Source organism: Hemicordylus capensis, chromosome 1 (genome assembly GCF_027244095.1).
Source record: "Hemicordylus capensis ecotype Gifberg chromosome 1, rHemCap1.1.pri, whole genome shotgun sequence".
NCBI classification, from domain to species: Eukaryota; Metazoa; Chordata; class Lepidosauria; order Squamata; family Cordylidae; genus Hemicordylus; species Hemicordylus capensis.
Genome location: NC_069657.1, coordinates 197696468 through 197722968, shown reverse-complemented (window position 1 = coordinate 197722968; position 26501 = coordinate 197696468). Strand labels below are relative to the sequence as shown.

Here is a 26501-nt window from a genome sequence, read left to right as displayed (position 1 = left end):
TTCCTGTGTGTGCATCTCCCTCTAGAGCAGGCCTGCTCAACTTAGGCCCCCCAGATGTTTTTGGACTGCAACTCCCATAATCCTTAGCCACAGTAGCCACTAGCCAGGGGTTATGGGAGTTGTAGGCCAACATCTGCAGGAGGGCCAAAGTTGAGCAGGCCTGCTCTAGAGTAAGGGTGAAGCAACACAGCCTGTCCCCTGACCCCGCCCAGTCACTGGGAAAGTGGGAGGAAGATGAGAACAAGAGGGGAAGGTCCACTGTTGGACCTCCAATGGAGATCTGCCATGACAATTTCAAATGTCGCAGACTCTCTGCTATTGTGGTTGAACTCTGTCCAACAATTCCCAATACAGGGTGAGTAGAATCTGGCAGGCCTGTCAGAACAAACATGATCTACAACATGACCTACAATTTCAGCAAAACTGTAGCCCTATTCAGACATTATGTTGTGTGAGACATCTGTAAAGGTAAAGTGTGCTGCCAGGCCGATTTTGACTCCCGGCGCCCACAGAGCCCTGTGGTTTTCTTTGGTAGAATACAGGAAGGGTTTACCATTGCCTCCTCCCTCACAGTATGAGATGATGGATGTCTGTACACAAGTACAATTTTTTGTGTGAATGATTGTACCTGCATTCATTTTGAAAGTGACTCTGCATACAGATGTGACTCTGCATACAGTTCCCTCAAATGCATGTACAGATAGGAAGTGCTGTACCTGTGCATTTCCCTGTATTCAACATGTGTGGGTATTATGCTGCACTTGATGTGAATACATTACTGCGAATACATTATGTACCTGTTGCTGTACCTGTATTCAACATAATGTGTGAATAATTGTACCTCCATACAGATCTGGACAGGTGAACACTGCACAGTTGTTGTACGAGTGTGGGGCATAAAATGTAAATAGGGCTCTTATCTTAATGTGAACTAGGGTTCAGCCTCAGATTGAATCTGTCCACATTCCCAGGGTTCAATCCTAGATCATGAGCGATACAAGTAAAGTAAAGCTGTGCTGTCTAGTCGGTGTTGCTTATAGGGGAAGGGCTTTCCATCACCACAGCCAGCTCCAAACAATTTGGGATTAGGTTTTAGTTCAGTGGAAGTGACTTCCATGCATGCTTGAATCCTAGCTAGGGTTGCCAGCCACTCTTTCACTTGGCTCTGCTCCTGTGTCTGACATACAGAAATAATAGCACCATGCCATGCAGAAACCAAGCAGGAGAAGTGCCAGGAAAAGTTTCTGCTACTAAATTTCTATGTGCCAAGGCATAGGAGAGAGCCAGAAGAAAAGATGACCGGCAACCTGAGCCCCAACACCTAATTTTGAGAAACGATTAAAAACAGATTTCTTGTTTATCTGGAAGAACAGAACATCTATATAGTACATGTAATGCTCTGGATATTGGCAACTACCGGAAAGCAAAAAGGAAGCCTAAATATTTGACCCATTGATATATAAAAAAATAACTCACAGTAGATCACCCAGTTATGTCACCCCTTGATTCAGTCCCCCTCCCCCCCCGCACCAGTTTATTGGCAATGTCAAAGTGATGTTTTCCCCAGATGCAGGGATGGGGAAAACTGTATCCGCTGGGTTTCTTCCTGTCATGAAGCTTGTCATTTTTTTTTTAAAGTCCATAATTGTCTCCTCATATAGGCCATAGAAAATTCATTTTTCACTAACAATAAAATCAATCATGTACAGGGAGAACATCGGAGAGCTAAGAAAAACTAATCAGGTTTCCCAAGAAAACAAAGGAGAGCAATGCAGTTATATGATCAGGAGAGTGTTACAGATTTCATCTGTAATCTGTGGTCCTGGTGTTGCCAGACAGCCTGCCCTCCATTCTGAGATTTAGCATCCTCCACCTTGAGAGCCAGACGGGAGACAACGGCAGAACCTGATGGAAGGCACCCATTTTAGCTGCAAGCAAAGTTCTGCAACTGAAAGGCTGTGCAGAGTGCATTCTCAAAGAACAACCGCACTCTAAAATGCAATCAAGAAAAGCTCCAAAGTAGCTAATTAGGTTTGTTGTGCCACAGTCCTTTAATATTAGTGCTCTATCTGAATAGCAACATCCCAACCTGCACATTTTCCCTTAACACTCAATAAAAATGTATGATTATCTCTCCTTTCCTTGAACTTTCCCACCTTCATCCCTGCTGGAGGGAAAAACCTACAAAACAGTCTCTGCTTCTATACATCTGTGTGTGACGTGCTGGCAAGGTCTATCCCTGCTGTTCCGAAGCCTTGCTTGGCTGGAGGCCTGCTTTTGCACTCAGCCTCTGACCCCCTTGTGATGGTTCATGTGAGGGTAGAAAGCTGCATTCTCTGCCAGAGCAAAACTGCCAAACCTTAAGAGCTACATCACTACCTCATATGGGCTTGACTGGATGGACTCGATTACGACAGCAATGAATGCTCCACTTAAAGGCCAAGTTGAAGACAGATCATCCTGGATAGAATCCATTTACGTGGTCGCTAAGAGTCGACACCAAGTTGATGGCACTTAATCAAGCAAGCAAGCTTAAACCAGTGGATGTCTTAGCTGAATCACTGAGGTTGTGCCATTCCATTTGTGGGCTTACCGTTGGCTAACTGCTGTACCTGGAACCCCAGCCTTGAAGCTCCAGTGCTCCCTTAACTAGCTGTTGATGCACAGAGTGCCTTAGTCACTTGGAAATTAGTGCCAGCCCAGCACCCTACTGCTTCCTTGCCTCCTACCTCAGCAGTACTCTCATGGATAGGACCCCTTGGATCTCCCCGATGAGATTCACCTCCTTGATGCTGCTCTCAAGTTCCTATCATCTTTCTCTTCCCCCCTTCTACTGAATTTCCCTCTTTTGCATTTGCAGCCAGTCATGAGGCTTTCCTTCCCTCCTTAACCCGCATTCGAGGAGCTGCCTTCAATCCCATCATCACCAGTATAACCAGTACTTGTAAAAAGGAAACTATTTCTTTCTTTACAAAAAGTTCTCATCTCTGACTTTGCTTGTCCCTCTGGGATATGTTAACATGACACAGCACTGTCTGGACTGGGATCAGTATGTAAATCTGTTAATGAGACTGAGCTGTTTCTGTAACAATGCACACTTACAAATTTGGTGCTAGTAATTCTCGGCTCACTCTACCAGATAGATAGCCATGTGCTTCCCCATCTAGTAAAGTTCACTGTGTAGAGAAAGGTTTTTCCCTAGTGTCCTGAGTAATACACTCCCTACCACCTTAACTTCAAAGTATACTTTGATACATACATGTACAGGACATGGATTTGAGCAAGCACCAGTTACATAACATTGTTATGAGCTCAGATATGCTTCTCCTAAATACCAATTTTTATAATAGTCTTGGGAGACTGGGCAACCCAATCATATTTACTCAGAATCATGTCTTACTGTGCTCAGTAGAACTTATACCTAAGTGAATGTGCCTAGAATTGCAGCAGCATCTATGTTTGTCTACTCAGAAGTAAGTCCTACTGAGTTCATTGGGACCTACATGATTCCCTCATTGGTCTAGTAAATATCCTAGTTATTCAGCAACATGCTCAGGTGGGAGTTTAAAATAAATGAACTTTATTGCCCAGTATTGAGCGAAACACCAACAATGTGCACAGATTCGCCAGCTGAATAAGCCAGGCCTCGGTTTCTTTTCTTTATTTTTGTCTGAAGAGATAAGTTCACAGCATAGGTATACAGGGCGCTTTCCGGATTGCATGCCACTGCAGTGATACAATGTATCCCTTAAGTGTGCTTCTGAACTGCCTGCGCTGTCCCTGCGCTGAAAGCAAGATGCTGTTCGCATTTCTGATGCCATCTTTCAGATTTTGTTGCTGCGTTGTAACCCTATACGGTTGCATATGGATCAAAGAAAAATAGCTGTATTTCCCCATTGTAGCTTACAACGGATTTCAACTGCGGTTTGAATTCATCATACAAAATGTTGCCGTTTACACCACTTTTTTCGTTGTAAGGCTCACTATCTGGAAACCACCCAGGATTCACTTGTGATAGCTGAACACAACAGTTAAACTTCTGTTGACTTCAAGGGAATTGGTCTTGCATCTGTCATCAACATCAGTGCTTTTTAGTCTGCCTTCTTTCTCCCTCAGAACCAAATTTCTCAATTCTCCACTCCTTTTTTAATAAGGGTGTGTGTGTGTGTGTGTGTGTGTGTGTGTGTGTGTGTGTGTGTGTGTGTCTAGAAATGAACAAAATAAAACAATGGGGGAAACATAGGCACTTTCTATCAATACACTTGGTGATAAACCACAGAGGTTCCATTTAGGAAGGATATCGATATCAGCAAGGGCAAGGGACAGGGCTTGGGGGAGATGCCACTTATAGTACAAAAAGTCCAAGTTTGTAGGGAAGGGAAATAATCACTCAAAACAACTCTTAACATAACCCGTTTCCCCCACTCAGGCAGGGAGCAAGCCCATTTGGTATCCTGGACTTCAGAAGCCCAGTTTATTTCTGTTCTCTGTTTATATCGCTATCATCCTTTGGGAAAGCAGGCACATGATGCCAATTAGGTCTGTTAACAGGACTCTCAAGGATCTCCTGCTGTTCCCATAGACTGACTTCAGGAATTTTATCAGCTAGACGCCTTGCTTGATGCTCCCCTCTGCAATCTCAGAAGCAGCGGGGGTGGATCCCACTCTTGGCTGCCAGCAGATGGTCAGCAATAGTGTCGTCTAAAAATAAAATGAGTTAGGTACTTTTGAAAGAGATGTTTGTTTCCAAACCTACAGATTTGCTGCACACACTGTGAGAAGGCACAAAGTTCACATTACAGATCTCCTGTGGTTAGGCAACCTCCACTACTGCTTAAATAAACACCCACATGATGGAACACTTGGAAGTGTTAAATGTGTGAATCCTCCGAATGGCTTCTGGTTTTATTTACTTACTTATTCTATTTTCACACCACCCCATCTAAAAGCGCTGGGTGGTTTACCATAAATAAACACAACAATTTAATAAATAAAATAACAAACATTCAAATTATTAAAACTATCTAAAACAATGTAAAGCGCTTTTTAAAACTTGGGAGGCCATCCTAAAAAATGGAGTTTTAAAGAGGCAAATAAGGTAAAAGGTAAAGTGTACCATCAAGTCGGTATCGACTCCTGGCGACCACAGAGCCTTGTGGTTGTCTTTGGTAGAATACAGGAGGGATTTGCCATTACCTCCTCCCACACAGTGTGAGATGATGTCTTTCAGCATCTTACTATAGCACTGCTTCCCTATATAGGTGTTTCCCATTGTCTGGGAAACATACCAGCAGGGATTCAAACCGGCAACCTCTGGCTTGCTAATCAAGTCATTTCCCCACTGTGCCATTAAGTGACTTCTAAAGAGGCAAATAGGATGGTTAAAAAAATTAGTTTTCATGATGATACCAAATTGCCTGTGTGTTTTTTAAGGGAAAAGGGGGAGGGGGACAAAAAAGACCCTAGTAAAAAGTAACATGTGCCAAAAATAAAGCATCTGGAGGGGATGCTAATGGGGGGGGAGATACAAATTATTGATACCAGCAGTAGATGTCATTATTAGTAACCAGTAACCATCAGTAGTTACTGATGGCATCCAGTGTTCTCTCTAACAGAGATGCCCAGGTGTTGTTGACTACAACTCCCAGATTCCTCAGCTCCAATGGCTTTTGCTTTGGGATTATGGGAGTTGTAGTCAACAACATCTGGGAAACCCTGTTAGAGGGAACACTGGTGGCATCTGGTAATTTTTTCATTGCATATGGTATTTCTTTTTCCATTGTAATTGACTATATAAATTGTATACTGTGTAGGGCGGAAAGGCTGAAAATGAAGTTTATGGCATACTCTAATATTTATTTTATTATTAAATTTATTCCCACCTTTCTTTAACCATAGAACTCAAAGCAGTGAGCATACAATTTTTAGTCATTCTCTCATCCAGGCACTAACCAGACTTAGACTACGGATGTGTGAACCAGCTCCACCTCAAGCTGGTTCAACACTGAACTGGTCTGGCTCGAGATTGAGCCGAACTGCCCTTGGGGCCAGTTTGGGGGTTCTACAGTTTAAAATAATTTGTTTAACTTAACACCAAGTTCAGCAGCTTCCAGGTATGTGTGTGCTGCTGGCAGCCACAGGGGGGGGGGTCTCCAGTGATTCCCTCTCACCCCGCCAGCCTTCTCCTGGTCTTCTGAGGGCTGTTTTGGCCCATTTGGGGGCTGTTCTAGCACTTTCTGAGGTGGCAGCAGCCATTTGGGAGGCCACTGTGCATGCGCCCTGACCATTTGCATGGCTGGGTCATGACCTGGCCATGCAAATGGTCTGTGTGCACATGTGGTGGCCTCCAAATTGGCCACCGCCACATCAGAAAGGGCCAGAATAGACTCAAAATGCACCAAAACAGACCGGGGAGGCCGGGGGGGGGAACTCCGGCAGGGGAGGGGGAACCACCAGAGACCTCCCCTGTGACCACCAGCAGACGCCCGAGGCCTCAAAGGTGATAAGTCCACCATTTAAAACAAAACAAAAAGAATCCCTGGCACCAGGGGCGTAGCTAGGGGTGAGGGGGCCTGTGTTCATCCCTCTCTCGGGCAGCCCCCCAGAGTGAGAGAGACAATGAAGAAAATAGGGAGGGATGGAACTGGAGGGCCCTCAGGAGCTGGGGGCCTGTGTTCTTTGAACCCTTTCGTTCAATTATAGCTATGCCCCTGCCTGGCACCCCCTAACTGGGCCCTAACAGCTCAAATTTGAGATGGGCCGGGCCACTCGTTCAGGGTGCCAAAACTGAACATGCCCAGTTCAGTTTGAGTCAGACTTGACCTGAACCAGGAAATCCAGTTTTGTGCACATCCCTAGTTCAGACGTGCTTTAGCTTCAGCAAATCTGCTGCATTGTATGTATGTCCTGAATGACATGGGTTAATTTGGAGTGCTGTTTGTACAACAGCCCAAGACATTTGTGCCTCTTCCCAGTATACTAGTCTAACATTCCATTCTTATGCAGAATTAGGTGCACCTAATGCACCTGGATTAGTTATCCCATGGATTTCAATCAAAATATCTTAGGACAGGCAACTAGAGTTGCCCATTTTTCAACCAGGTGCCATAGCTGTGCCTTTAAACAACAGTCTGATGTACAGCAGGAAATATCAGGTGATCATTTTATTTCTATGCTGTGAAAAGGTGTTTTCCCCACACCTGAGCTACTATTAGAGGTACAAAATCAGGCCAGGTCAGGTTCCTGCCCCGCTTCTGTTCATTTCACAATGGTAGCTTAATCATGTCTTAAAGAAATTCTCAAAGAGTAATTCTTCACTCTTTCTTTCCTGTAAGCACACCTCCATGTTGTCTATCAAAGAAACTGGCGCTGTTGTTGCGTAGTAGAAGAAATTCCTATGCAGCTGACAGGTTACATCAGACCGCAGTTCATGGGCCAGTTTGAACAATCAACTACCCATTGTTATGATCATGAGCATGGTGCAAAGACTAACAATTCTGTATGCTACTTCCACCCAAACCTCTTACGATAGCCACTAACAGAGATCTGATTGGCGGGGACTAGAGACAGGGCCTTTTCGTTTGTGGCCCCTCAGCTTTGGAACACCCTCCCTGAAGAGCTTCACCATGTTCCCTCTCTCAGTGTTTTTAAGAAACTAAAAACACATCTTTTAAAAGAGGGTTTTTAATGTTTCACCTGTTGTCTATACCTGGTAGGTTCTTTAGTTTTTAGTTTTTATAATTCTTAGTTTTTAGCTTTAAGATTTTAATTTGGAATTTTAAAAGCTAATGTTGATTGTGGTTTTAGCTTGGATTTTTAACTTGTTTAATTTGGTTAATTTTATTAGACTGATTTTATATTATAACTGTTTTATAAATGTTGTGAGCCGCCCTGAGCAGTAATGTACAGGAGGGGCGGGTATAAATGTTTTAAATAAATAAATAATAAATAAATCATGACCTCGGCTTGAGCAGCAGGGAATCCTGATTTTGCATAAGCTACAAAGCTGTGGTTTAAAGAAGCCAGCATGTGAATAAGAACATAAGAACAGCCCTGCTGGATCAGGGCCCAAGGCCCATCTAGTCCAGCATCCTGTTTCACACAGTGGCCCACCAGATGCCAGTGGAAGCCTACAGCAGGAGTTGAGGGCATGCCCTCCCTCCTGCTGTTACTCCCCTGCAACTGGTACTCAGAGGCATCAATGTCATAGCTGCAGAGCAGAACCAAAGAGGTAAGGAAAGGGAGGAGGAGGGAACTTGTGTGTAGGGATGTGCACAGAACCACGGAGGCGTGGTCTGGCACTGGGGGGCATGCAGCTTTAAGGGGGGATGGTAGTACTTACCCCCCCGCCCGCCGCTCTTCCCCCTCCGGCGCTGGTGTGTTTAAAAATCTTCTTGGGGCGGCAGAGTTCCTCCCTGCCACCCCTGCCCCCGTTGTTGTCCTTCAAAGCCTTCAACGGAGTACAGCTAGCAGTGCGCATGCGCCCTGCGCAGCGCGCGCGGTTGTCTCCGCCGCTGGCGCGCACGCACCACATGATGTATGACCCCTAGATCAATCCTCACACCATCTCTATCCATCAAATCAGACCAGTAATTCTCTGTTTGAGCTTTATAGCTTGGACTCTGAGTCTGTGGACCCTCTGGAATGAAGAACTTGTTCCTCTTCGCATTAATCTGAGAAAAGACTGCAAACCCTTCCTTTTCCACTGGTCCTTTTGGATTTCTCCCAAAAGAGGCCTTTATTTTAATTGACAGACATTTCATAGTTATTTTATCATTTTTATTTTGGTTTTATCGGTTTTAAAGGATTTTGGGGTTTGTTTTGTTGCTGTTGTTTAATATCTGCAAAGTTTTAAGCTGCTTTGATTTTAATTGACTGAGACATCTATATTATTAATTCTCCAAGACGGGCCATGTGTGGGGATGTGGTAGAAAGGAGGCGATTGGCTGACAGAGTTTGCAGGCAGAAGCACCTGATTGGGCAGTGGGGATTCCATATGCAGATAGGGAAAAGGAGCCTGTGAGAGCAGAAGCACCATGGTGATTGGGCAGTGGGGATTCCATATGCAGATAGGGAGAAGGAGCCTGTGAGAGCAGAAGCACCATGGTGATTGGACAGTGGGGATTGCATATGCAGATAGGGAGGGGGAGCCTGTGGCACTGTGGTGATAGGCCAGTGGGGATTCCCTATGCAGATAAGGAGGAGGAGCCTGTGATGGTTAAGGTCAGTTTGAATGCAACTGTTACTGGTCGGAAGGTGTTCTTGATTGCAGAGGAGAGGAAGGATAGCAGGCAGGGGTCTGCAAAAAGACAGGTCGTGAGGGAGGAAAGAGCCCCTTCAGGAGAAGGAGGATGCCGTTGTGTGAATTAAATGAGGAAACAAGATGAACAAAATCTGTTAACTCAGGGAGGGAGGGAGGGAGGAAAAAAACATGAAGGGAGGAGGAAGAAAGAGTGGGGAAGAGCGAGTGGAGGAGAGAGAAAGAGAAAAAGAAGGGAGGGGGAAGAGAGACAGAAGGAAGGGCAAGAGACAGGCCCGAGCCTGTCAGCAGCCTGAGGGGAATGAGTGGCCATGGCGGCACTGGCAGCAAGGAAGGGTCCAGGCAACCACTGCTGCTGTTTGGGGCTACTGAGGCCATTGTAAGAGGGAGGCAGTCAGGCAAGGGATGGGCCTGGGCCTGTCAGTGGCCTGAGGGGAACGAGCGGCCATGGTGGTGGCAGCAGCGAGGAATGGCCCGATCAACCACTGCTGCTGCTTCTGAAGGGAGGAGCAGGAGCGGGGCTCAGGTGAGGGTGGGGAGGTCTCTGGGGATAGGGGGCTGCAGCTTGGCCAACAGGCAGCAGCAGTGCTGCAGCCACGACCAAGAAGGGTGAGGAGGATGGAAGCAACGGGATGGAGGAGCAGGAGTGCAGCTGAGGTGAGGGTGGGGAAATCTCTGAGATGAGGGGAGCAATCAAGTACTAACACACAGATGCTCTAAAGCGTGCGAGAGTTACATCACTGAAGTGGAGAGAAATAATGGCGGCGGCCAGGATGCAGAGATGGTGGGCCGGTGGGCGAAGCCCCTCCGGCCAGAAGAGTTGGGTGGATGGCGGGCGAAGCCCTGCGGCCAGGAAGAGGAGGCGGTGTGGGGAGAAATGATGGCAGCAGTGAGGAGGTGGGCAGACGGTGGGCAAAGCCCTACCAGCCGGGAGGAGAAGGTGGGAGGCGGTAGTGGAATGGCCTGGACCTGGCCCGCCCAATGGGGAGAGCTGCAGTGGGGGAAAGCGAGCGGCGGGGGGAGAGCGAGCGGGGGGGGGAGTGGCGGAGGGAGAGCGAGCAGTGGGGGGAGCGAGCGGTGGGGGAGAGCAAGCGAGCAGCGGGGGGGAGCGAGCAAGTGGCAGGGGGATGTCACAGGCTCAGTACACAACTGCACAGATGCTCTGTGCGGGGTCAGCTAGTTTCATAGTTATTTTATCATTTTTATTTTGGTTTTATTGGTTTTAAAGGATTTTTGGGTTTGTTTTGTTGCTGTTGTTTAATATCTGCAAAGTTTGAAGCTGCTTTGAACATGTTGGGAAAACAGCAAATAGACATCTATAACAAATGAACCAATTAATAGGAGCTTGAGAGTGCCTTCTTTGGTACGATCCCCACCGCACATTAAGGTCATCTGAGGAGGTCTGCCTCCAGTTGTCACCCACACATCTGGTGGCGACTCAGAGGCGGGCCTTCTTTGTAGCTGCTCCTGGGCTGTGGAATGCACTCCCGGCAGAAATCTATAATGCTAGTTCATTATTGGCCTTCAGAAGAGCCCTTAAGACCTAGGGATTTCCAGGGTTTTTTACTGTTTTTAAACCATGAAGGTTTGGCCAAGTTTTCCAGGGTTTTAAAAACTGTTTTAATTGTTTTTAAAATGGGTTTGTGTTGTTTTTATATTTTTCAATTTTAACAGTTAATTGATTTTAGTGGTGTTTTAGTGTAAACTGCCCTGAGCCATTTTTGGAAGGGCAGTATAGAAATCAATCAATCAAATAAATAAATATTAAGGTGACTCCAATGGTGTTTTTGTTGTTGTTGTTTGTTCTTTTGTGGCATGAACAGTTTTTTAAAAAAGAAGATTAAGGAGGGAAACAATAACAAGCCACATGGCAGCACAGGCGTGGTCGAAAGTATTGCGATGACTGAGAGGAAGCACCAACTGCTGCCTTGCCCGATGCGCCTTCCTCCTTTCAAAACCATCTCTTACAAGCCTTGCAAGTGGTGCTGGGGGGCAGGGACGAGGAAAGCTTCTTATGCTTCCTGCAAGCTTTGCACGGATTGCTGCTCCTTGCAACACTTGCAAGGGTCAGATGGGACCCAAACTGCTGCTATGATGGAGGCGGTGGGGTTATTTCCCCGCCTGGAATCTGCTGCCTGAAGCAGTCCCTTGCCTCATGAAAGGGCCACCTTTGCTGCAGCCCTGTGCAAACCCGTTGAGAATGTTATGGAGGAGATGGGCTGTAGAGGCCATTTCCGTTGCTATACCCCAAGCAAGTATCTCACACCGTGCGTTAAATGAACCACGTTAAATGTCCAGCCTATCCTAACTCATTTATTGCCTTCTTTTCTAGGTCAAAGGGTGACATGTTCCTTGAAGTGTGCATGGATGGGAGGGGAAACACTACAAAAGGTGTCGTTCTGTAGGTTTTTAAATATGACTTGAACATTAGTCCCCTTTGTTCCCAGTTTGCTGTTGTCACTTAAGTATCTCACATAAAGGAGATGGCCCATTTTTATCAAAGAACGGCCTTTAAAAACCACTTGACTGAATAATTCTTTTTTCTTTTCTTTTTTTAAGGGGAAAAACTTTTTTTTAAAACTGAATTAGAATTATTTGGTTCCTTGAAATCCTTTAAGATCCCCCACCCCATCCTGGAAAACATAAAAGTGATGTTTTAGCTTAGAACATTCAGCTCTAAGATGCGAACCGCAACTGTCCTTAATTGGATACTGCTATCATGTCTGGAATAGGGTGGGAAGGAGTGATGGGTAGAGTCTCTGGTGTGAAAGCCCCACACTCTGTTCATGGGGGTAGAGACAGTAGTACTGCCTTGCCCCCACCTCTCCAGCCTGTACCGGATCTGGTACTGCTTTTGCTTTCTCTGCCAAGCATGGGGAGGGACTACGGTTGCCAACATTACGTTGGCCAAAATCGGGAAACAAGGAGGGGTCAGGGGGTGGTGAGGATGGGGAGTACTTGGGGTGGGGCCACCTAGGGGCGGGACTTAGTCCCAGGTGGCAAGGGCCCACATTTACCGGTGGTCATGGTGTAGCGGCTGCTGCGCAGCGCTGGCAGCGCAGCAGGGACGGCGGTGAGAGCTCCGTGCCCGCCTCCCAAACCCTGGCAGATGAGGTTGTGGCAGGCAAGCACATGGTGGAAGCAGGCAGAGAGGCAGCAGAGAAGAAGCTCCTCCCTCGGCCCACCTTCCTCCCAAATGAGGCCTGAAATCAGCTCCATCTGCCTCATTTGGGAGGAAGGCGGGACGAGGGAGGAGCTTCTTCGCAGCTGTCTCTCCACCTGCTTCCAGCGTGCTCGCTCACCTGCCCGCTGCCCGCCGTGACCTCACCTGTCATGGTTTGGGAGGTGGGCGCAGAGCTCTCACCACCATCCCCGCTTTGCTGCCGCCACGCAGCAGCAGCTTTAAAAGTAAAACAAAAGCACGAAGTCAAAAAGCAGGAGGAATTGAGTGTTGAATGGAACGAACACACCCCCCCCAGGAAATAGGCATCCTGCACAATGCAGGACAGTTGGCAACCCTAGGAGGGATCCAGGAAGGAGAGAAAGCAAAGTCCAACAGTGCCATGTGCAAGAGAAAGCAAGCCCCGTTGCAAGCCATGTGGCTCATTGCACAGAACCAGAGGTGCAAGGGAGCTTAGAGGAGATGGAGACAATAACCCCTTTGTGACTCCCTATCTGTTCTGCAACTTCTGCAACAAGATCTTGGAGAAAAGGCTTCAGAGAAAAGGCTTCAGAGTGGGGAGGAGGAGGAGTGTTCTCCCCCTCCCCACCCATAACCTTTCATAGGAGAATTTTTTTCCCTTTATGTGGGCAAACTGATAACTATGCAGCACCTTTGAACTGTCACTATAAGACCGCATTGTGATGGCCACTGGCATGGACACCAAGACTCAGAAAGCCTGGATTTTATTATTTTATAAATGTTGGAAGTCAGTTCCAAATGAAGAAAGATGATAGAACTTCACGGGCATTTAGGTCTGCCTGTTTGGGTGGCAAAGGGGGCGGGGGAGCTCTTATGCATTCTAGCACTGCCCTCTTGTGGTATACTAGCACCTTGCAGATATTAATACAAGACAGTGTTGTGCCATATGTGATAAGGGTTTTAACCTGCCAAATCAAATATTTATCCCTTAAAATCATTGATATTATTAATGTCCACATGAGTGGAAAAACATTTCTAATTTGTTTCTTTTATCTGTATTGAAAAATTAGATAATTAATTAGTGTCATTTAGCTTTGTTTCATTCCCTTTAGTGAGATCTTTACAATACTGGCTACCTAATGAGTACTTATAGTCAGGCATGCTATGTTAATTATACAAGAATACACTGGCAAATGCCCTTTGGACTCAATTCCCTGTGCCTGAGATCTGGTGTAGTTTTTCTATGCACTCTGGGCACCAGAGACCTAACTCATTTAATCACATACATTCTGGGCCTATCAATCTTATCAGCAGCACTGACTCCAACTTGCCCTGGGTTCTCAATATCCCTGATTATTCAAGAGGCTAGTCCCTCCTGTCTGCTGCTGTTCAGATGCCATACCCTGTTGGTTCCCTTCTCCTGCCTGTGCACAGAAAATCTGAGCAGCAACTAAGGACCTCAGGGAGTTGGTGTTCTTGAGAGGATGTGTTGCATAGGCTGGCACATTTCTCTCTGTCTCTCAAACTACAAGTCCTAGAGTTTCCTGGAAAGTGGGAAGGGGGTTGTTCTTTATAGAAGAGGGTCTGGGCAGTAGTACCTTATTATTCATAATGTTATTTGTTTTGTTTTAGCACTGATTCTGATTGCCCCCAGCAAATCTTAAAGCTAGGCAACCCATATAGATAGGTACAGATAAATAAACTTGCATAAACATTCTGAAGCATTGTACGATCTACATACTTAGGTCCATGTTTTCCCTCATAGTAATGGATTAGACCTTATCATCTGCTGCAACGTAGATATGATATGATGTCTCACTCTGCATATATAATTCTGGAACATTTTCTGACACATGTTATTCACTGTATTATGCAACTTTAAAAAAAATTAAATCAGGGGCAAAAAGGACTGCAACATTGGCTCCAGCCACTGATTCACTCTCTTGTAAACCATAAGGCACTGCTGGGAAGGTCTCTCAAACCAGGGCTCCCAGCAGTCAGTGCACCATCACCAGTCTACCTGAGTATTCCACCAGCTGATTCCAAGGGCCAGTCCCTATTAGGCTTATTTTTAGCATTTGCTCTTCAGTTTGAGCAACTTGTATCTTGTGTGACAATGCTGCTGGCCTAAATGCCTGCCCCTTAGCCTTGCTTGCTACTCCAGAGCACCACCCCTGTCCAGTTTTGATTATGCACCTGCTTCTTGTTCCCTCTGATCTTTGATTAGGTGAAGGTAAAGTTGCACTGTCGAGTTGGTGTCGACTCCTGGTGACCACAGAGCCAGGTGGTTTCTTTGGTAGAATACAGGAGGGGTTTACCATTGCCTCCTCCCATGCAGTATGAGGTGATGCCTTTCAGCATCTTCCTAGATCGCTGCTGCCCAATATAGGTGCTTCCCATAGTCTGGGATACGTACCAGCAGGGATTCAAACAGGCAGCCTCTGCTCACTAGGCAAGTTATTTCCCCGCAGTGCCATTAGGTGCTGCTCTGAAATTCAACCCGTGTTGGAGTTTTAATTACACACCTGCTTCTGGCCCATTTCAAACGACAACCATCTCGGCAACTTGTGCTGGAGCCTGACATATACCAGGACACAAGCAAAGGGCTCCTTCTCAGTGCAAACTGCAACAGAGCCTTTCCCTTGTGATTCACTTTAGACCTGACAAGCAAATGTGTACAGCTGCGGTATATAAGGGGAGACGCCTCAGTTTCAATGGGAGAAAGCTGCAGAAATGCACAGTGCAGTGGGGGTACTTTAGGCTCAGAGGGCCACCTGGAAAGTCCTTGAAGGTCAGACTATATCCCTGAGGTGCCAGCTGCCGAACCACCATTATATGTTATTCAGTGTGTGGCTATCTTTGAATTTACTGCATCAAATCAAGCTGCATATGGGCGAGATTTGTTGATACTTTGACAAAGTACCCCACAGTAGGTTAGTGGGTTTTTCTAATTACCTTAATGAGGCAATGTTTATTCCCACAAGTGTACAAGAAGTAGTAAGTGTATTTGAGGTTTGAAAAAATTAAAAAGCCATACGTACAAGGAAAGTTTGAATCTACTTCCAAGTACATATTTGCATCCCACAGTAGACTCTCAAGATGCTTTTTCTATTTTAAAATTTCAAAGACTGGAGAAAGATATTTGGGATCAGAAACATGGGGGGAGAAATGAACAAGGAGGACATGAAAGAGGTAAGGAAATGTACTTGTTTGCTGCTTCCCAGATCAAGTACATCACATATAACTGCCAGGGTTGAGAACCATTGCTGAGCTTTTATGGTGCTATGTCTGGCATCAACACGTAGCACCTTTGGGTAGCTGCTGGGATCCCAGCAGGGCCCCCCACGGATAACTGCCCATGTCTCCCACCAGACCTTCTCTCAGAGGATTCGGCCTGACTGCTCCAAGCTACCACTCTGCTGCAGCAGCACCACCACTCCAATGTAGTGTTACTCCAGAGCATTCTGGGGGGAAATGGGAGCTGCCAGTGGGCAGGGTGATCAATCCCACCTGTTCCTGGTTGACCATTGATTGGCTGCTTGACTATATAGCAAGTATCCTGTGAAATCCATACTTTGCTAGGGGATGCCAATTTCAACTCAACTGTTCTCTGTTGGGGTTTGGTGGGTTATTTTTTGTTCTCTGTCTGGGTGTGTTTGTTTTATTCCCTGTCTGCCTCCTTATTGGTTTGTCTTTGTGGAAAGCTGAAATAGTATCCAACAGGATGCCTGGAGTTCTACTTAGCTTGTGTGTCTGGAGGGATTAGAGCATAGTTCTGCAAGGACTGGGGGATATGCTTCAGGGTGTATTTGCTTTGGGCCTTACTGGCTCTGCCCAAAGCCCTGGAAATGAGTCACACCTGGCAGCACACAAGTGTAGGATTGCCCTATGTGTTCACTCCCAGTTGTGACTTGGACTAATGCATATTTCTTGGTTAGCATTTTAGCTATATTTTATTGTAAACCATTTTGGCTTTGTTGGGTCCAAAGGCAATATCTAAACTAACTAACTAACTAAATAAGATATGCAGCTTTCAGATATTTTGCCTGGTGAGTGAAATGCTGATGCTGCAGAATGTTCTCATTGGCCCTCAAAGCTCTTATCAGCTTTGTTCTGCCAAATATTCAGCAACACGTTAGGAAAGGAGGAACAAGATCAGCAGATCAAAGAATCTGTTAAGTGTCTTCTTTTGGTCCTCCACTTGTTACATTTGGCCTGAATTGAGATAGTCTATGTGGCAAATAAAGATTTATGCTGCACTTTGTACATGGCATTATGCAGGAACGTAACTATAATAGGGCAAGGGGAGACAGTTGCCTGGAGGCCCGTTGCCTGGAGGCCCACTGCCTTGGGGGGCCCCCAGAGGCAAGTCACATGACTGACTCCCCCAGCCACGCACCAGCCTGGGCTTCCTTCAGTTGTATTCATCCTCCGAAATTGATGTGAGTGTTAAGACCTGGAGCTACCAGAACAGCATGTCTTTCTCTAGTACCCTTAAATGATTTGCATCGTCCACAATTCACAAAACCTTTTAAAAAATAATTTAGGATGATGTTCTATTCATGAGCTGAGCTTGGGGGGCGGGGGGGGGCATTTTAAAATCTTGTCTCTGGGCCCACTCCAACCTTGCTATGCCCCTGGCATCATGGGAATTATCTCTGTGCAAGAAAAATTTAACATTCAGAGGCATTTGACTGCCAATGCTGTGATTTTTGAGTTATACTCTTTGCGGTGTTCCACACATTACTTTCAGCCAGCACCATCAAGGTTGTCAGTTGTTGAGAAGGGGTGTCACAGGGGACCTCTTCTCAAGTGACAAAAAGAAAGTGAGACCAGGCCCTTGCTGCTAAGAACTAACTAGAGAAATTCACAGCAGTGTCACAGCTGTATGACACTTGATAATGTTGTCAATTTTTCTAAGAAGTTCCATGGGTGCGGGTTGGAGAACACAATATTGACAGAATCCCCAACCGTTTAATCCACTTGTAAATAACATTTTCCTCAGAGGACTGCGATGCACTGGAGATATAATTTTACCTGGTGGTTGCTTGTATCAGAAACTTTAACATCCAAAGATCCTGTCAGCACAGCATACCAATTTGTTCCAATATCACCTTGACGAAATACTGTAAACGAGCAAGAAAGAGAGAGGGAGGAAGAAGGCAGACATTAAAATTAAAGGGTCTACCAGGATTACTATACAGCTGGCAAATGGTGATAACACCTCCCCTGTATGACCTGCTGATGTGGCCTTGTATGTCCATGCATGAGAGGGCCTTCTCCATGGTGGCATTCAGTATGTGGAACTCTCTGCCATGGGTGGTAAGAACAGCCCCTTCACTGCCAGTGTTCAACAGTGTTTAAAGACCCACCTTTTTCACTTAGCTTTTTAAGTTCTTACTCTATGATTCCTGGCTTTTGCTTGTTTGGCTACTGTATTTCTGGTTTGTTTTAATTTTTTTTCTTGTTTACTATTTATAATTGTTAACCACCTTGGGCATTTTCAATTTTTGGTAGGGAAAGGCAGGGTATAACATTTTTAATAACATAAAATTTGAAAAATAATTTTTTTTAATGATACATAGTGGAAGACTAGTTTAAAGGGACTGCAGCTGAAACAGTTTGCTTAGAAAGCTAGCATTGTCATTTAGCAGAACTAAGAGTGCTAAGGAAAAGGGTCATAGCTCAGGGAAGGTGTCGTCTCCTTCCTGGGCAGAACCCCAGGGACTCTATCACTCCTAGGACTTGAGCTCTGACCCCTGCCGGTCCACTCCATAGCACCTTTTCCAACAGTGGCCTTTGGGCCTTGGTGCTGTGGCTGGAGGAGGAGGAGGAAGCATTTCAGGAGCTGTGAGCTAATATCTGCTTCCTTCCTAGGCAGAACTCTAGAGACCCTACCACTTGGAAGTGAACTCTTTTATTCATTTTTGTCTTTCCTTTTAAAAAACAACACGGATTTTATATTTACAATGTCACTTTGCTTTCACTTGGTCTCTTCCATTCCTCGAACCATTATTTTTTTTAGATTGTGAACCATTTGGGGACAGGAGTCTGGATACTGCGGGGGGGGGGCACTGTAAGCCGGTCTTGTGGTAGGAAGCATGAATTGTCCCATTTGCTAAGCAGAATCCACCCTGACTGTATTTGAATGGGAAACTGCGTGTGAGCACAGTACAATCCCTTAGGGGATGGAGCCACTCAGTGGGAAGAGCATCTGCAGGCTTGCATGCAGAAGGTTCCAGGTTCCCTGCCTGACATCTCCAAGATAGGGCTGAGAGAGACTCCTGCCTGCAACCTTGGAGAAGCCGCTGCCAGTCTGTGAAGACAATACTGAGTTAGATGGACCAAAGGTCTGACTTGGTATATGGCAGCTGCCTATGTTCCTATGTTCCTAAGCTGCTCTGAGTCCATAGGATAGAGCAGAATATAAATCAAATGAATCAGTAAATAATGTAAAGTAAATGTCCAGGTAGGGCTCACCAAGATTCTGGCTTAAACCCTGAAGCACTGCTGCCAGACAGAGCAAACAATACTGAGCCAGAGTGTCCGATGGTTTGACTAAATAAAAGGCAGCTTCATATGTTCATAAGAGAATGGCCTCCTCACTAACATTTTATGTGCATGGAAAATTACATGAACTGGAGAAGGAAAGAAGGCTGAAAGTAGCAGTGAATGCAAATGCCAAGTGGAGAGGAGCTAGTTTCCCGTTCTCTATTCATTTCCCATCTGACCTGAGGATGATGTTTGATGTGCAGAGGGGCCATTGCAGACAATTCGGCTTACTTGCACGTTCATGTTTGTTTGTTTGTTTTAAAATGTCTGCTGGTTAGATTTCCTTAAGTCCACCCAGGTGTCAGCAAAGGAGAGTTTGACAGCTCAGTCTGGTGTGTTCTTTGAGTGATTTGCAATTGCAAGTGTTGGGGGCAGAGGGGGAGGGGTTGTAGCAGATTGATGCAATTCTATGGACTCCAGAAGGGGAGGCGGAGGAGGAATTTCTAAATTAAAGGCAAGCACAAGAAAAATGTGTGTCTTCAAAGTTTGGTCACCATAGCAACACATCTTACATATGCAGATGTTTGGATATGCAGATGTTTGGAAGCTTAATAATGGAGACTGCAAGTTGGGGCTAAGTTCTGTTGCTTTGACTTGTCACTTTTGCGGACATCCAGCTGGCTGTCAAACTAAAAAAAGTAATACTGAAGGGAGGTGCCTTGCGCCTCCTCCTGGGATGTGATTGGTTGGAGGGGAAAAAATTGAAACAAACAGTGGGAACGCACATAGGAGAAAGATTGCAGGGAGTGCAGGAGGAGCCCACAGCTATGTAAACTGTCAATTTAATCCCCGAAGCAAACATCTTGTGAATCTGCTGTGAAGCAGATTCACTCTTCAGATACCCCGAGGCATAAAGCCATGTGTGAAAAACCTCCTGGTGGAGGAGTGTCACAAGCCAGCATACAAAAGTGATAGCAAGAGTTCAGTATCATGGTTTATTTCTTCCTAATTGTTATCCTAGAGCACAATCTAGCAGTTTGTAAATCCTGTTGGTTTCAGCATGAGAGATCCTGACTTTGGGAAGCACTTTTTCATTCCCCTTGATTTCAATTTTATTCATAAGTACCTAGCTCTTTCTGGAGCATGGCCTATATTTTAAGTACTACTAACTAGTAAGTAGAGTTGTGCCAGATGCTGACGACGATGATGATGATGATTAATCTATATACCACTTTTCAACAAAAAATTTCTCAAAGTTGTTTACATAGCAAAATAAAATAAAAGATGGTTCCCTGTCCCCAAGGGACTCACAGTTTAAACAGAGACACTAGCAACAATCACTGGAGAGACATTGTGCTCTCTCCCTGCTAAATATAAGAATGGCCAGTCTAAAAGATGCCTCTTTGCCCAATTAGCAGGGATAATATTCACCCATCTAATTTTCAAGTCAAAAGTAGTACTTTTAGTGGGAGAAAAATATCTTCCCCAGATCCCTATATTGTAAAAACAGTCGCCTGTTTTCAGGCCCATTCACTGCTATTGTTTCTCCTCTCTGCTGCTGCTTTGATGCCTTTTCTCACTTCTCATTACTATTAGTTTCAATATTGTTCTCTGCTTTGAGAACTCAGAGAGCGCAGGCCCTCATCTCTTGCCTGTGGGCTTCTTGGAGGCATCTGGTGGGCCACTGTGTGAAACAGGATCTTGGACTAGATAGGCCTTGGGCCTGATCCAGCAGGGCTCTTCTTATGTTCTGAGTTGAAATGCCAATTATAAATCCATGAACACACTTTTCCCACTAAGCTAATCTGTCTGTCAATACAACTGTGGCATACTGCAGTCTCTTTGCTTTCCTTCTCCTGCCCTCTGTGGTGCCAAACTTGTGCCCTGCAGGGAATGCAAGAAGGAGCATAGGCTGGCCATGAAAATATCACAAAGGGAAGGAGAGAAAGTCACAACACTCAGCATAGAAGATTCTCCCAACCGTGGGGTTTGTGTTCAAGCTCATTTACTTCTGTATGTATACTACCTGATGTCTTGCCCTTTGATTACTTGCAGCTGAACCTGTGAGCTGACTCCAGGTTCAAAAACATGGTGTTTGAGATATCAGATGGTATAAAACAGGCTTGTCAGGTGACATCCTTGAGAACTGTCCTGTCTTTTTATATCGATTGATATAATCTCAAATACCATGCTTTTCAGTGGTGAACAAGGATGGACCCATGGTGGTGTAGTGGTTAGAGTGCTGGACTAGGACCAGGGAGACCCGAGTTCAAATCCCCATTCAGCCATGAAACTAGCTGGGTGACTCTGGGCCAGTCACTTCTCTCTCAGCCTAACCTACTTCACAGGGTTGTTGTGAAAGAGAAACTCAAGTATGTAGTACACCGCTCTGGGCTCCTTGGAGGAAGAGCAGGATATAAATGTAATAATAATAATAATAATAATAATAATTTTCCCCACCATGCTTCTCTACTAGTCTAGTTGTACACCCTCATCTCCCATCCAGAGGCGATCTTACCCCTGGACCTCCAGGCCAAAGTCCAGGGCCTCCACAGCCCCTGGGGCCCCCCAAATCCTCTTTAGCCCAGCTGAGCCTGATGATGCTTAATTTTGCAGGGGAGGGGCGCCTCCAAAGGCCTTTAGGTCCAGGCGCCAAAACTACCTAGGTGCACCTCTGCTCCCATCTGCTGTAGAGCAACACAGGAGTCCTGCTTGCTTCAGCCAGCAAGAAAGCGGGGCAAGCAAAGCAACTAAGGAAGGAATATGCCAAGAAGAGCTTGCCTGAATCATCTCTCATAGCTGTGTGGCTGTTAAAAGTAGACCTGGTCTCCAGGATACAACCTGGAAGCCATATATGAAACCTCTTTCTGCCGGGTCTGATGTGTGATAGCTGTTTCACACATACAAGTCCTCCTTTGATATTTAAGCTCCATCTGGGCTGTGACTGAGCACTCTTAGGATTACAATCCTGGCTTGTTTTCTCATATTTTCTCATATGAGGGAGCAAAGAAGGGGTAAAAATATTTGGGAAATGCCCATAATTGTGTTGGTGAATGTATACAAATGCTGATAGCTGATATCAGGCATTCCATCTCCCCTATGTCATGGGGCCTCGGTGTTGCCAAAGGATCATGTCTGCCAAAGTCTAGCAGTTTCAGCAGATCTCTCCCATGAGCACCATCAGAAACTTGCACAAAGATGCTGAAGATTATTCTAAATATTGTAAAGCAATTTTAATAAATGACAGTGACTTCCTTTTAATAAGAAGAGTGGCCAGTTGTGCACATAGTAGAAATACATGCACAAGATTAAGAGAACAGATAACTTGCTAGTCTAGGCACAGTGCATTTGCCTTCAGACAAATAAGATCCTCTAACATGAACCATGGTTTGCTCTTGCAGATTCTCTTATCCATAAAGAACATCTTACGTGTAATTCCCTTTTCCAGGTTTTCATAGTAGCCGCAGAGACATATTTGCTGGAGAAGATTTGGGTTAAATTTCTCAAAAGCTTTTACTTCTTTCAGCCGGGTGAAAATAATGTCTACATCTTCACTGGAACGCTCCAAAGGCCTGCAAGAACAGAAATGAGAGAAGTTGCCTGTTTGTTTGTTTGAACACACTTCTATACCGCCCAAAACTTACATCTCTGGGAGGTTTATAAAAAATAAACAAAACGCTAGAATATTAGTTAAAATAAATGACAAAAAAACCTTAAACAGTAGTTAAAACAAAATAAATGACGTAGTAAAAGTTAAAACATTACAACAATTAAAAATTTTAAAACAACATTTTAAAATGATGCTAAAACTGTTAAAACAATATTAAAAGCCTGGGTGAATAGGTGTGTCTTTAAAGACTTTTTGTTGGCTTTAAGTTGTCAGAGATGGGGAAACTCTTATTTCAGCAGGGAGCGCGTTCCAAAGCTCTGGGGCAGCAGTGGAGAATTCGTCCCTGAGTAGCCACCAAATGAGCCCGTGGCAACTGCAGATGGACCTCTCCTGATGATCTCAGGGGGTGGTGGGGTTCATAACAAAGAAGACGTTCTCTTAAATGCCCAGGGCCCAAGCCGTTTATCAAATAATGTATTTCTGCAGCTTTTTAGATCACCAAATCCAAGTGCTATTGGAAGCATAAAACACATTTAAAAACAAATAAACAGTTAATGTCCTATAAAACTGCAGCATGGTCATACAAGCTAAAGTGGTGCCTGGTAGTTACCGACCTCAGTCTTGAGTTAGTTACCAACCTCAATCTTTTAGTTACTGTGCATTTCCAATGCTGGTAGTAGTACTGTACTTCCTCTGCCTGTCACCTGCAAAAACCATACAGAGCAGTCTATATTCTGCTTTTCTTTCTTTCAGCCTATCAGCTCTACTTTGCCAGAGCCAATCAATTTCGACCTTTCTTTCAGTCCTCTGATTTAGAGATGTGTGAGACCTCCACCAACTAATCCATGAATGGAGTTGATTGCCATGCAGCATCTGTGTGCCTAGCCCTGTGAATCTGAAGGATGTCATCTTCTTTCGGTTGTAAGGATAACTTTAGCCCTGTCTACTCCAAGCTGGTTTGACAAAGTCACAAATTTCTCTTCCATTGCTCCTTCTTCTTCTTCTGAGCTACAGCTAGCCCTGTTTGTTCCTCTCTGGTTAAGCTGGCCTAGAAAGACTGTAACTTTCCTTCAAATTAGGCTGTATGGCTGGAAGCTAATTTGCAAGTTTTTACTAAAGTTTTAATTTGTGTGGGGGGTGCTTCAAAAATTGTCTGGTGCACAGCCAACTTAAAATTATTTATTTAACAAATTTCTGTACTGCCCAAAACTCCCGTCTCTGGGCAGTTTACAATTGTCACCCTAACCCCTGAATGTCAAAATAAAAAGCCCACACAGTCAAAATAAAATTGACATCCTAAACCTAGTAACCTCACCCTACCAGCAACAAACACCAAGCTAACATTTTAGTCTAATTAGTATTAGGTTTCGTATTTCTATTTTACAAGCTCCAGAGAAGTACTCAGGCTTTGACAAATATCATTGAGGGGGAAAGTCTGCAGCTTTTGAGTAGCTACTGAAAATGGATTTCCTAGATGTCCTTGTCATGTGGTCATAAGTCATCTGGTGCACAACTGAGAGGTTCCTCCTGGTGCTATCTGCGAGTGCCTGCTACTTTCCTTACAACCATGTTCTCCCACTCCCAGCACATTTCTATTTAAGAAAACTACACAGTAGGTTAGTTCATACTATGCCAACACCCAGGCAGGGTAAGAGAGCTGGGCACACTCCCAATCAGCAGTAATGTGACCTCAGACATCAAGGTAGGAGAAGAGGAGAGTGATCATGTGTGAGCCGGGAGCTGGGTTAGATGGCTCTTTGTCTAGTATATACTAGAGAGAAAATCTAGGTAGAGCACACCTGTCCGTTTCCCACATGATCACCCATGCCTCCTCCTACCTTGATCTTTGAGTTCATACAACTGCCTGTCTGGAACATGCACAGGTCTCCTGCCCTGGCTGGGTGCTCCTCTGAACCTGATTGGGATCCTGTGGCCTATAATTTAACACTATAAGGATGAGGAAAACCAGGTAAGCCAATCATGAAACTGTTCACAGAAGCCCAGCTTCACAATCAAGCAACAGAAGCAGCAGGGGTGTAACGAGGCTGGAGTGGGCCCAGAGACAAAATTTTAAAATGGGCCCCTCGCTGATACACACACACCCACTTCCCATGTGACTTGCCTCTGGAGGGCCCCTCGAGGCGTGGGGGCCCCCAGGCAGCCACCTCCCCTTGCCTAATGGTAGTTACACCCCTGAGAAGCAGTTATTTAGAGCAGCCAATTCCACAGGGAGCACCATTTTCCTGCACCTAACCACCATCATTCTTTGTAGTTGAAAGAAAAGAATCTCCAGTCCATAGCACTCCAAGTACTAAGGACAACCATGAGGCAGGAAGTGGACAGATTGGAGGAAGGGTTATAGACCAGTGGTAGAGCACTTCCTTTGCAGGTCCCAGGTTCAATCCTTGGCATTGCCAGGTGAGGTAGGGCTGGGGGAAATCCCTGTCTGAAACCCTGGAGAGTTGCTGCCAGTCAATATTGACAGTACTGAACTGGAGGGACCAATGGCTTGATTCTGTATAGGGCTGTTTCATTTGTTCATTGTGCAGGCTTCTTTGTTCAGAAAACGTTATTCCAAACAGTACATTAGTACTACATATAACTATAGTACTTTCAAAGCTCAAAAATGAACGAGTGGATCTCTTCACACTGATATCACCCAGAGATAGAAGGAGGACATTGTCTTTGCCAATCAATAGTTGCACAGCAATATGGCACACAGGCTCCCAAAAGCAATGATGGTGCTAGCAAGGAAAGCCAATCACTTTTAACCAACAGCAAATTGTGGTTTGGGTGCTGAATTCCTTGCAACAGATATATACTTTAGAGAGAAGAAATCTGTATTCTGTATAGCTGAAGAATTACAAGGCTGTACAAGACCTAAATTCCAGTTTTCAATATGACAAATTCAATGACCACACAGCAATTTGGCATTTGTCAGGGATCTACCATATTGCAGATCAGTCTCTTTTATTATTCTAGCCTGCTAGCTCACCACAGAGTCAACCTAGGATGTGATAAGAGAGACCATCCCTTTGGCAAAAGAATCATGATTGCAGCCCAGCACACTCGGGTAAGCATACAATAACAACGGCAGTGGCCATGTGGAAAATTGCCACATGCTATTTAACTGCACTTGATATAATGAACCTGTCGTTCCATGCACCTGGCGCCAAAAAAAAAAGTTCACAGAATAAGTCCACTTCCACTATAATCTTGATTAGCAGCTATATTTCTCAACAGAGTATTAAAAACATTTAATTGTCTTAAATAATAGCAATAAAAAGAGATGTACATCTCTGATAACTGGACAAAAAGGGACCTTTCAGATTTGGTGCTTCTCTTTATATTGAGCAGGGGAAGAGCAAGTGGCCCTCTTCAGCCCCATCACAGCATCCCTCCAGTCTACCTTGTATTTCTTCTTAGACTGTGAGTCCTTTGGGGGCAGGGAACCTTCTTCTCAATATTCTTTTTCTATGTAAACCACTTTGAGAACATTTTGCAGTATATAAATAGTAGCTGTAGTAAATAAGTACCCCTGCTAACTGAGCAAAGAGATGCCTTTAAAAGTGGAGATTCTCTTATATTGAGCAAGGGGAGAGCAACTGGCCCTATCCAGCCCCAGCACAGCATCCTTCCAGTGGCTGCTACTGGTACCTGCCTTATGTTTCTTTTTAGATTAGGAACATAGGAAGCTGCCATATACTGAGTCAGACCATTGGTCTCTATCTAGCTCAATATTGTCTTCACAGACTGGCAGCAGCTTCTCTAAGATTGCAGACAGGAATCTCTTGGAGATGCCAGGGAGGGAACTTGGAACCTTCTGCTCTTCCCAGAGCAGCTCCATCCCCAGAGGGGAATATCTTACAGTGCTCAGATATCAAGTCTCCCATTCATATGCAACCAGGGCAGACCCTGCTTAGCTAAGGGGACAAGTCATGCTAGCTACCATAAGACCAGCTGTCCCCTCTTTGGGGACAGGGGACCATTTTATTTAT

The 26501-nt window shown here is 45.1% G+C and overlaps 1 protein-coding gene across 5 annotated transcripts in view; it reads right to left on the bottom strand.

Annotated features, from left to right (window-relative positions):
* The window catches only part of RAPGEF4 (Rap guanine nucleotide exchange factor 4), a 247792-nt gene that overhangs the window by 196425 nt on the left and 24866 nt on the right, over positions 1 to 26501 (bottom strand). For 4 of the 5 annotated variants that reach the window (XR_008310598.1, XM_053266590.1, XM_053266585.1 and 1 more), the window contains exons 2-3: positions 22323 to 22465; positions 17439 to 17527 (exon numbers count right to left, since the gene is read on the bottom strand). Coding sequence is in view for 3 of the 5 variants with exons in the window: in XM_053266590.1 (XP_053122565.1) it covers positions 17439 to 17527; positions 22323 to 22465 (232 nt within the window). In the remaining 2 variants the exon portion in view is untranslated. Of the gene's footprint in view, positions 1 to 17438; positions 17528 to 22322; positions 22466 to 26501 lie in introns of those variants that run through there. The other variant, XM_053266621.1, reaches the window with a different exon arrangement.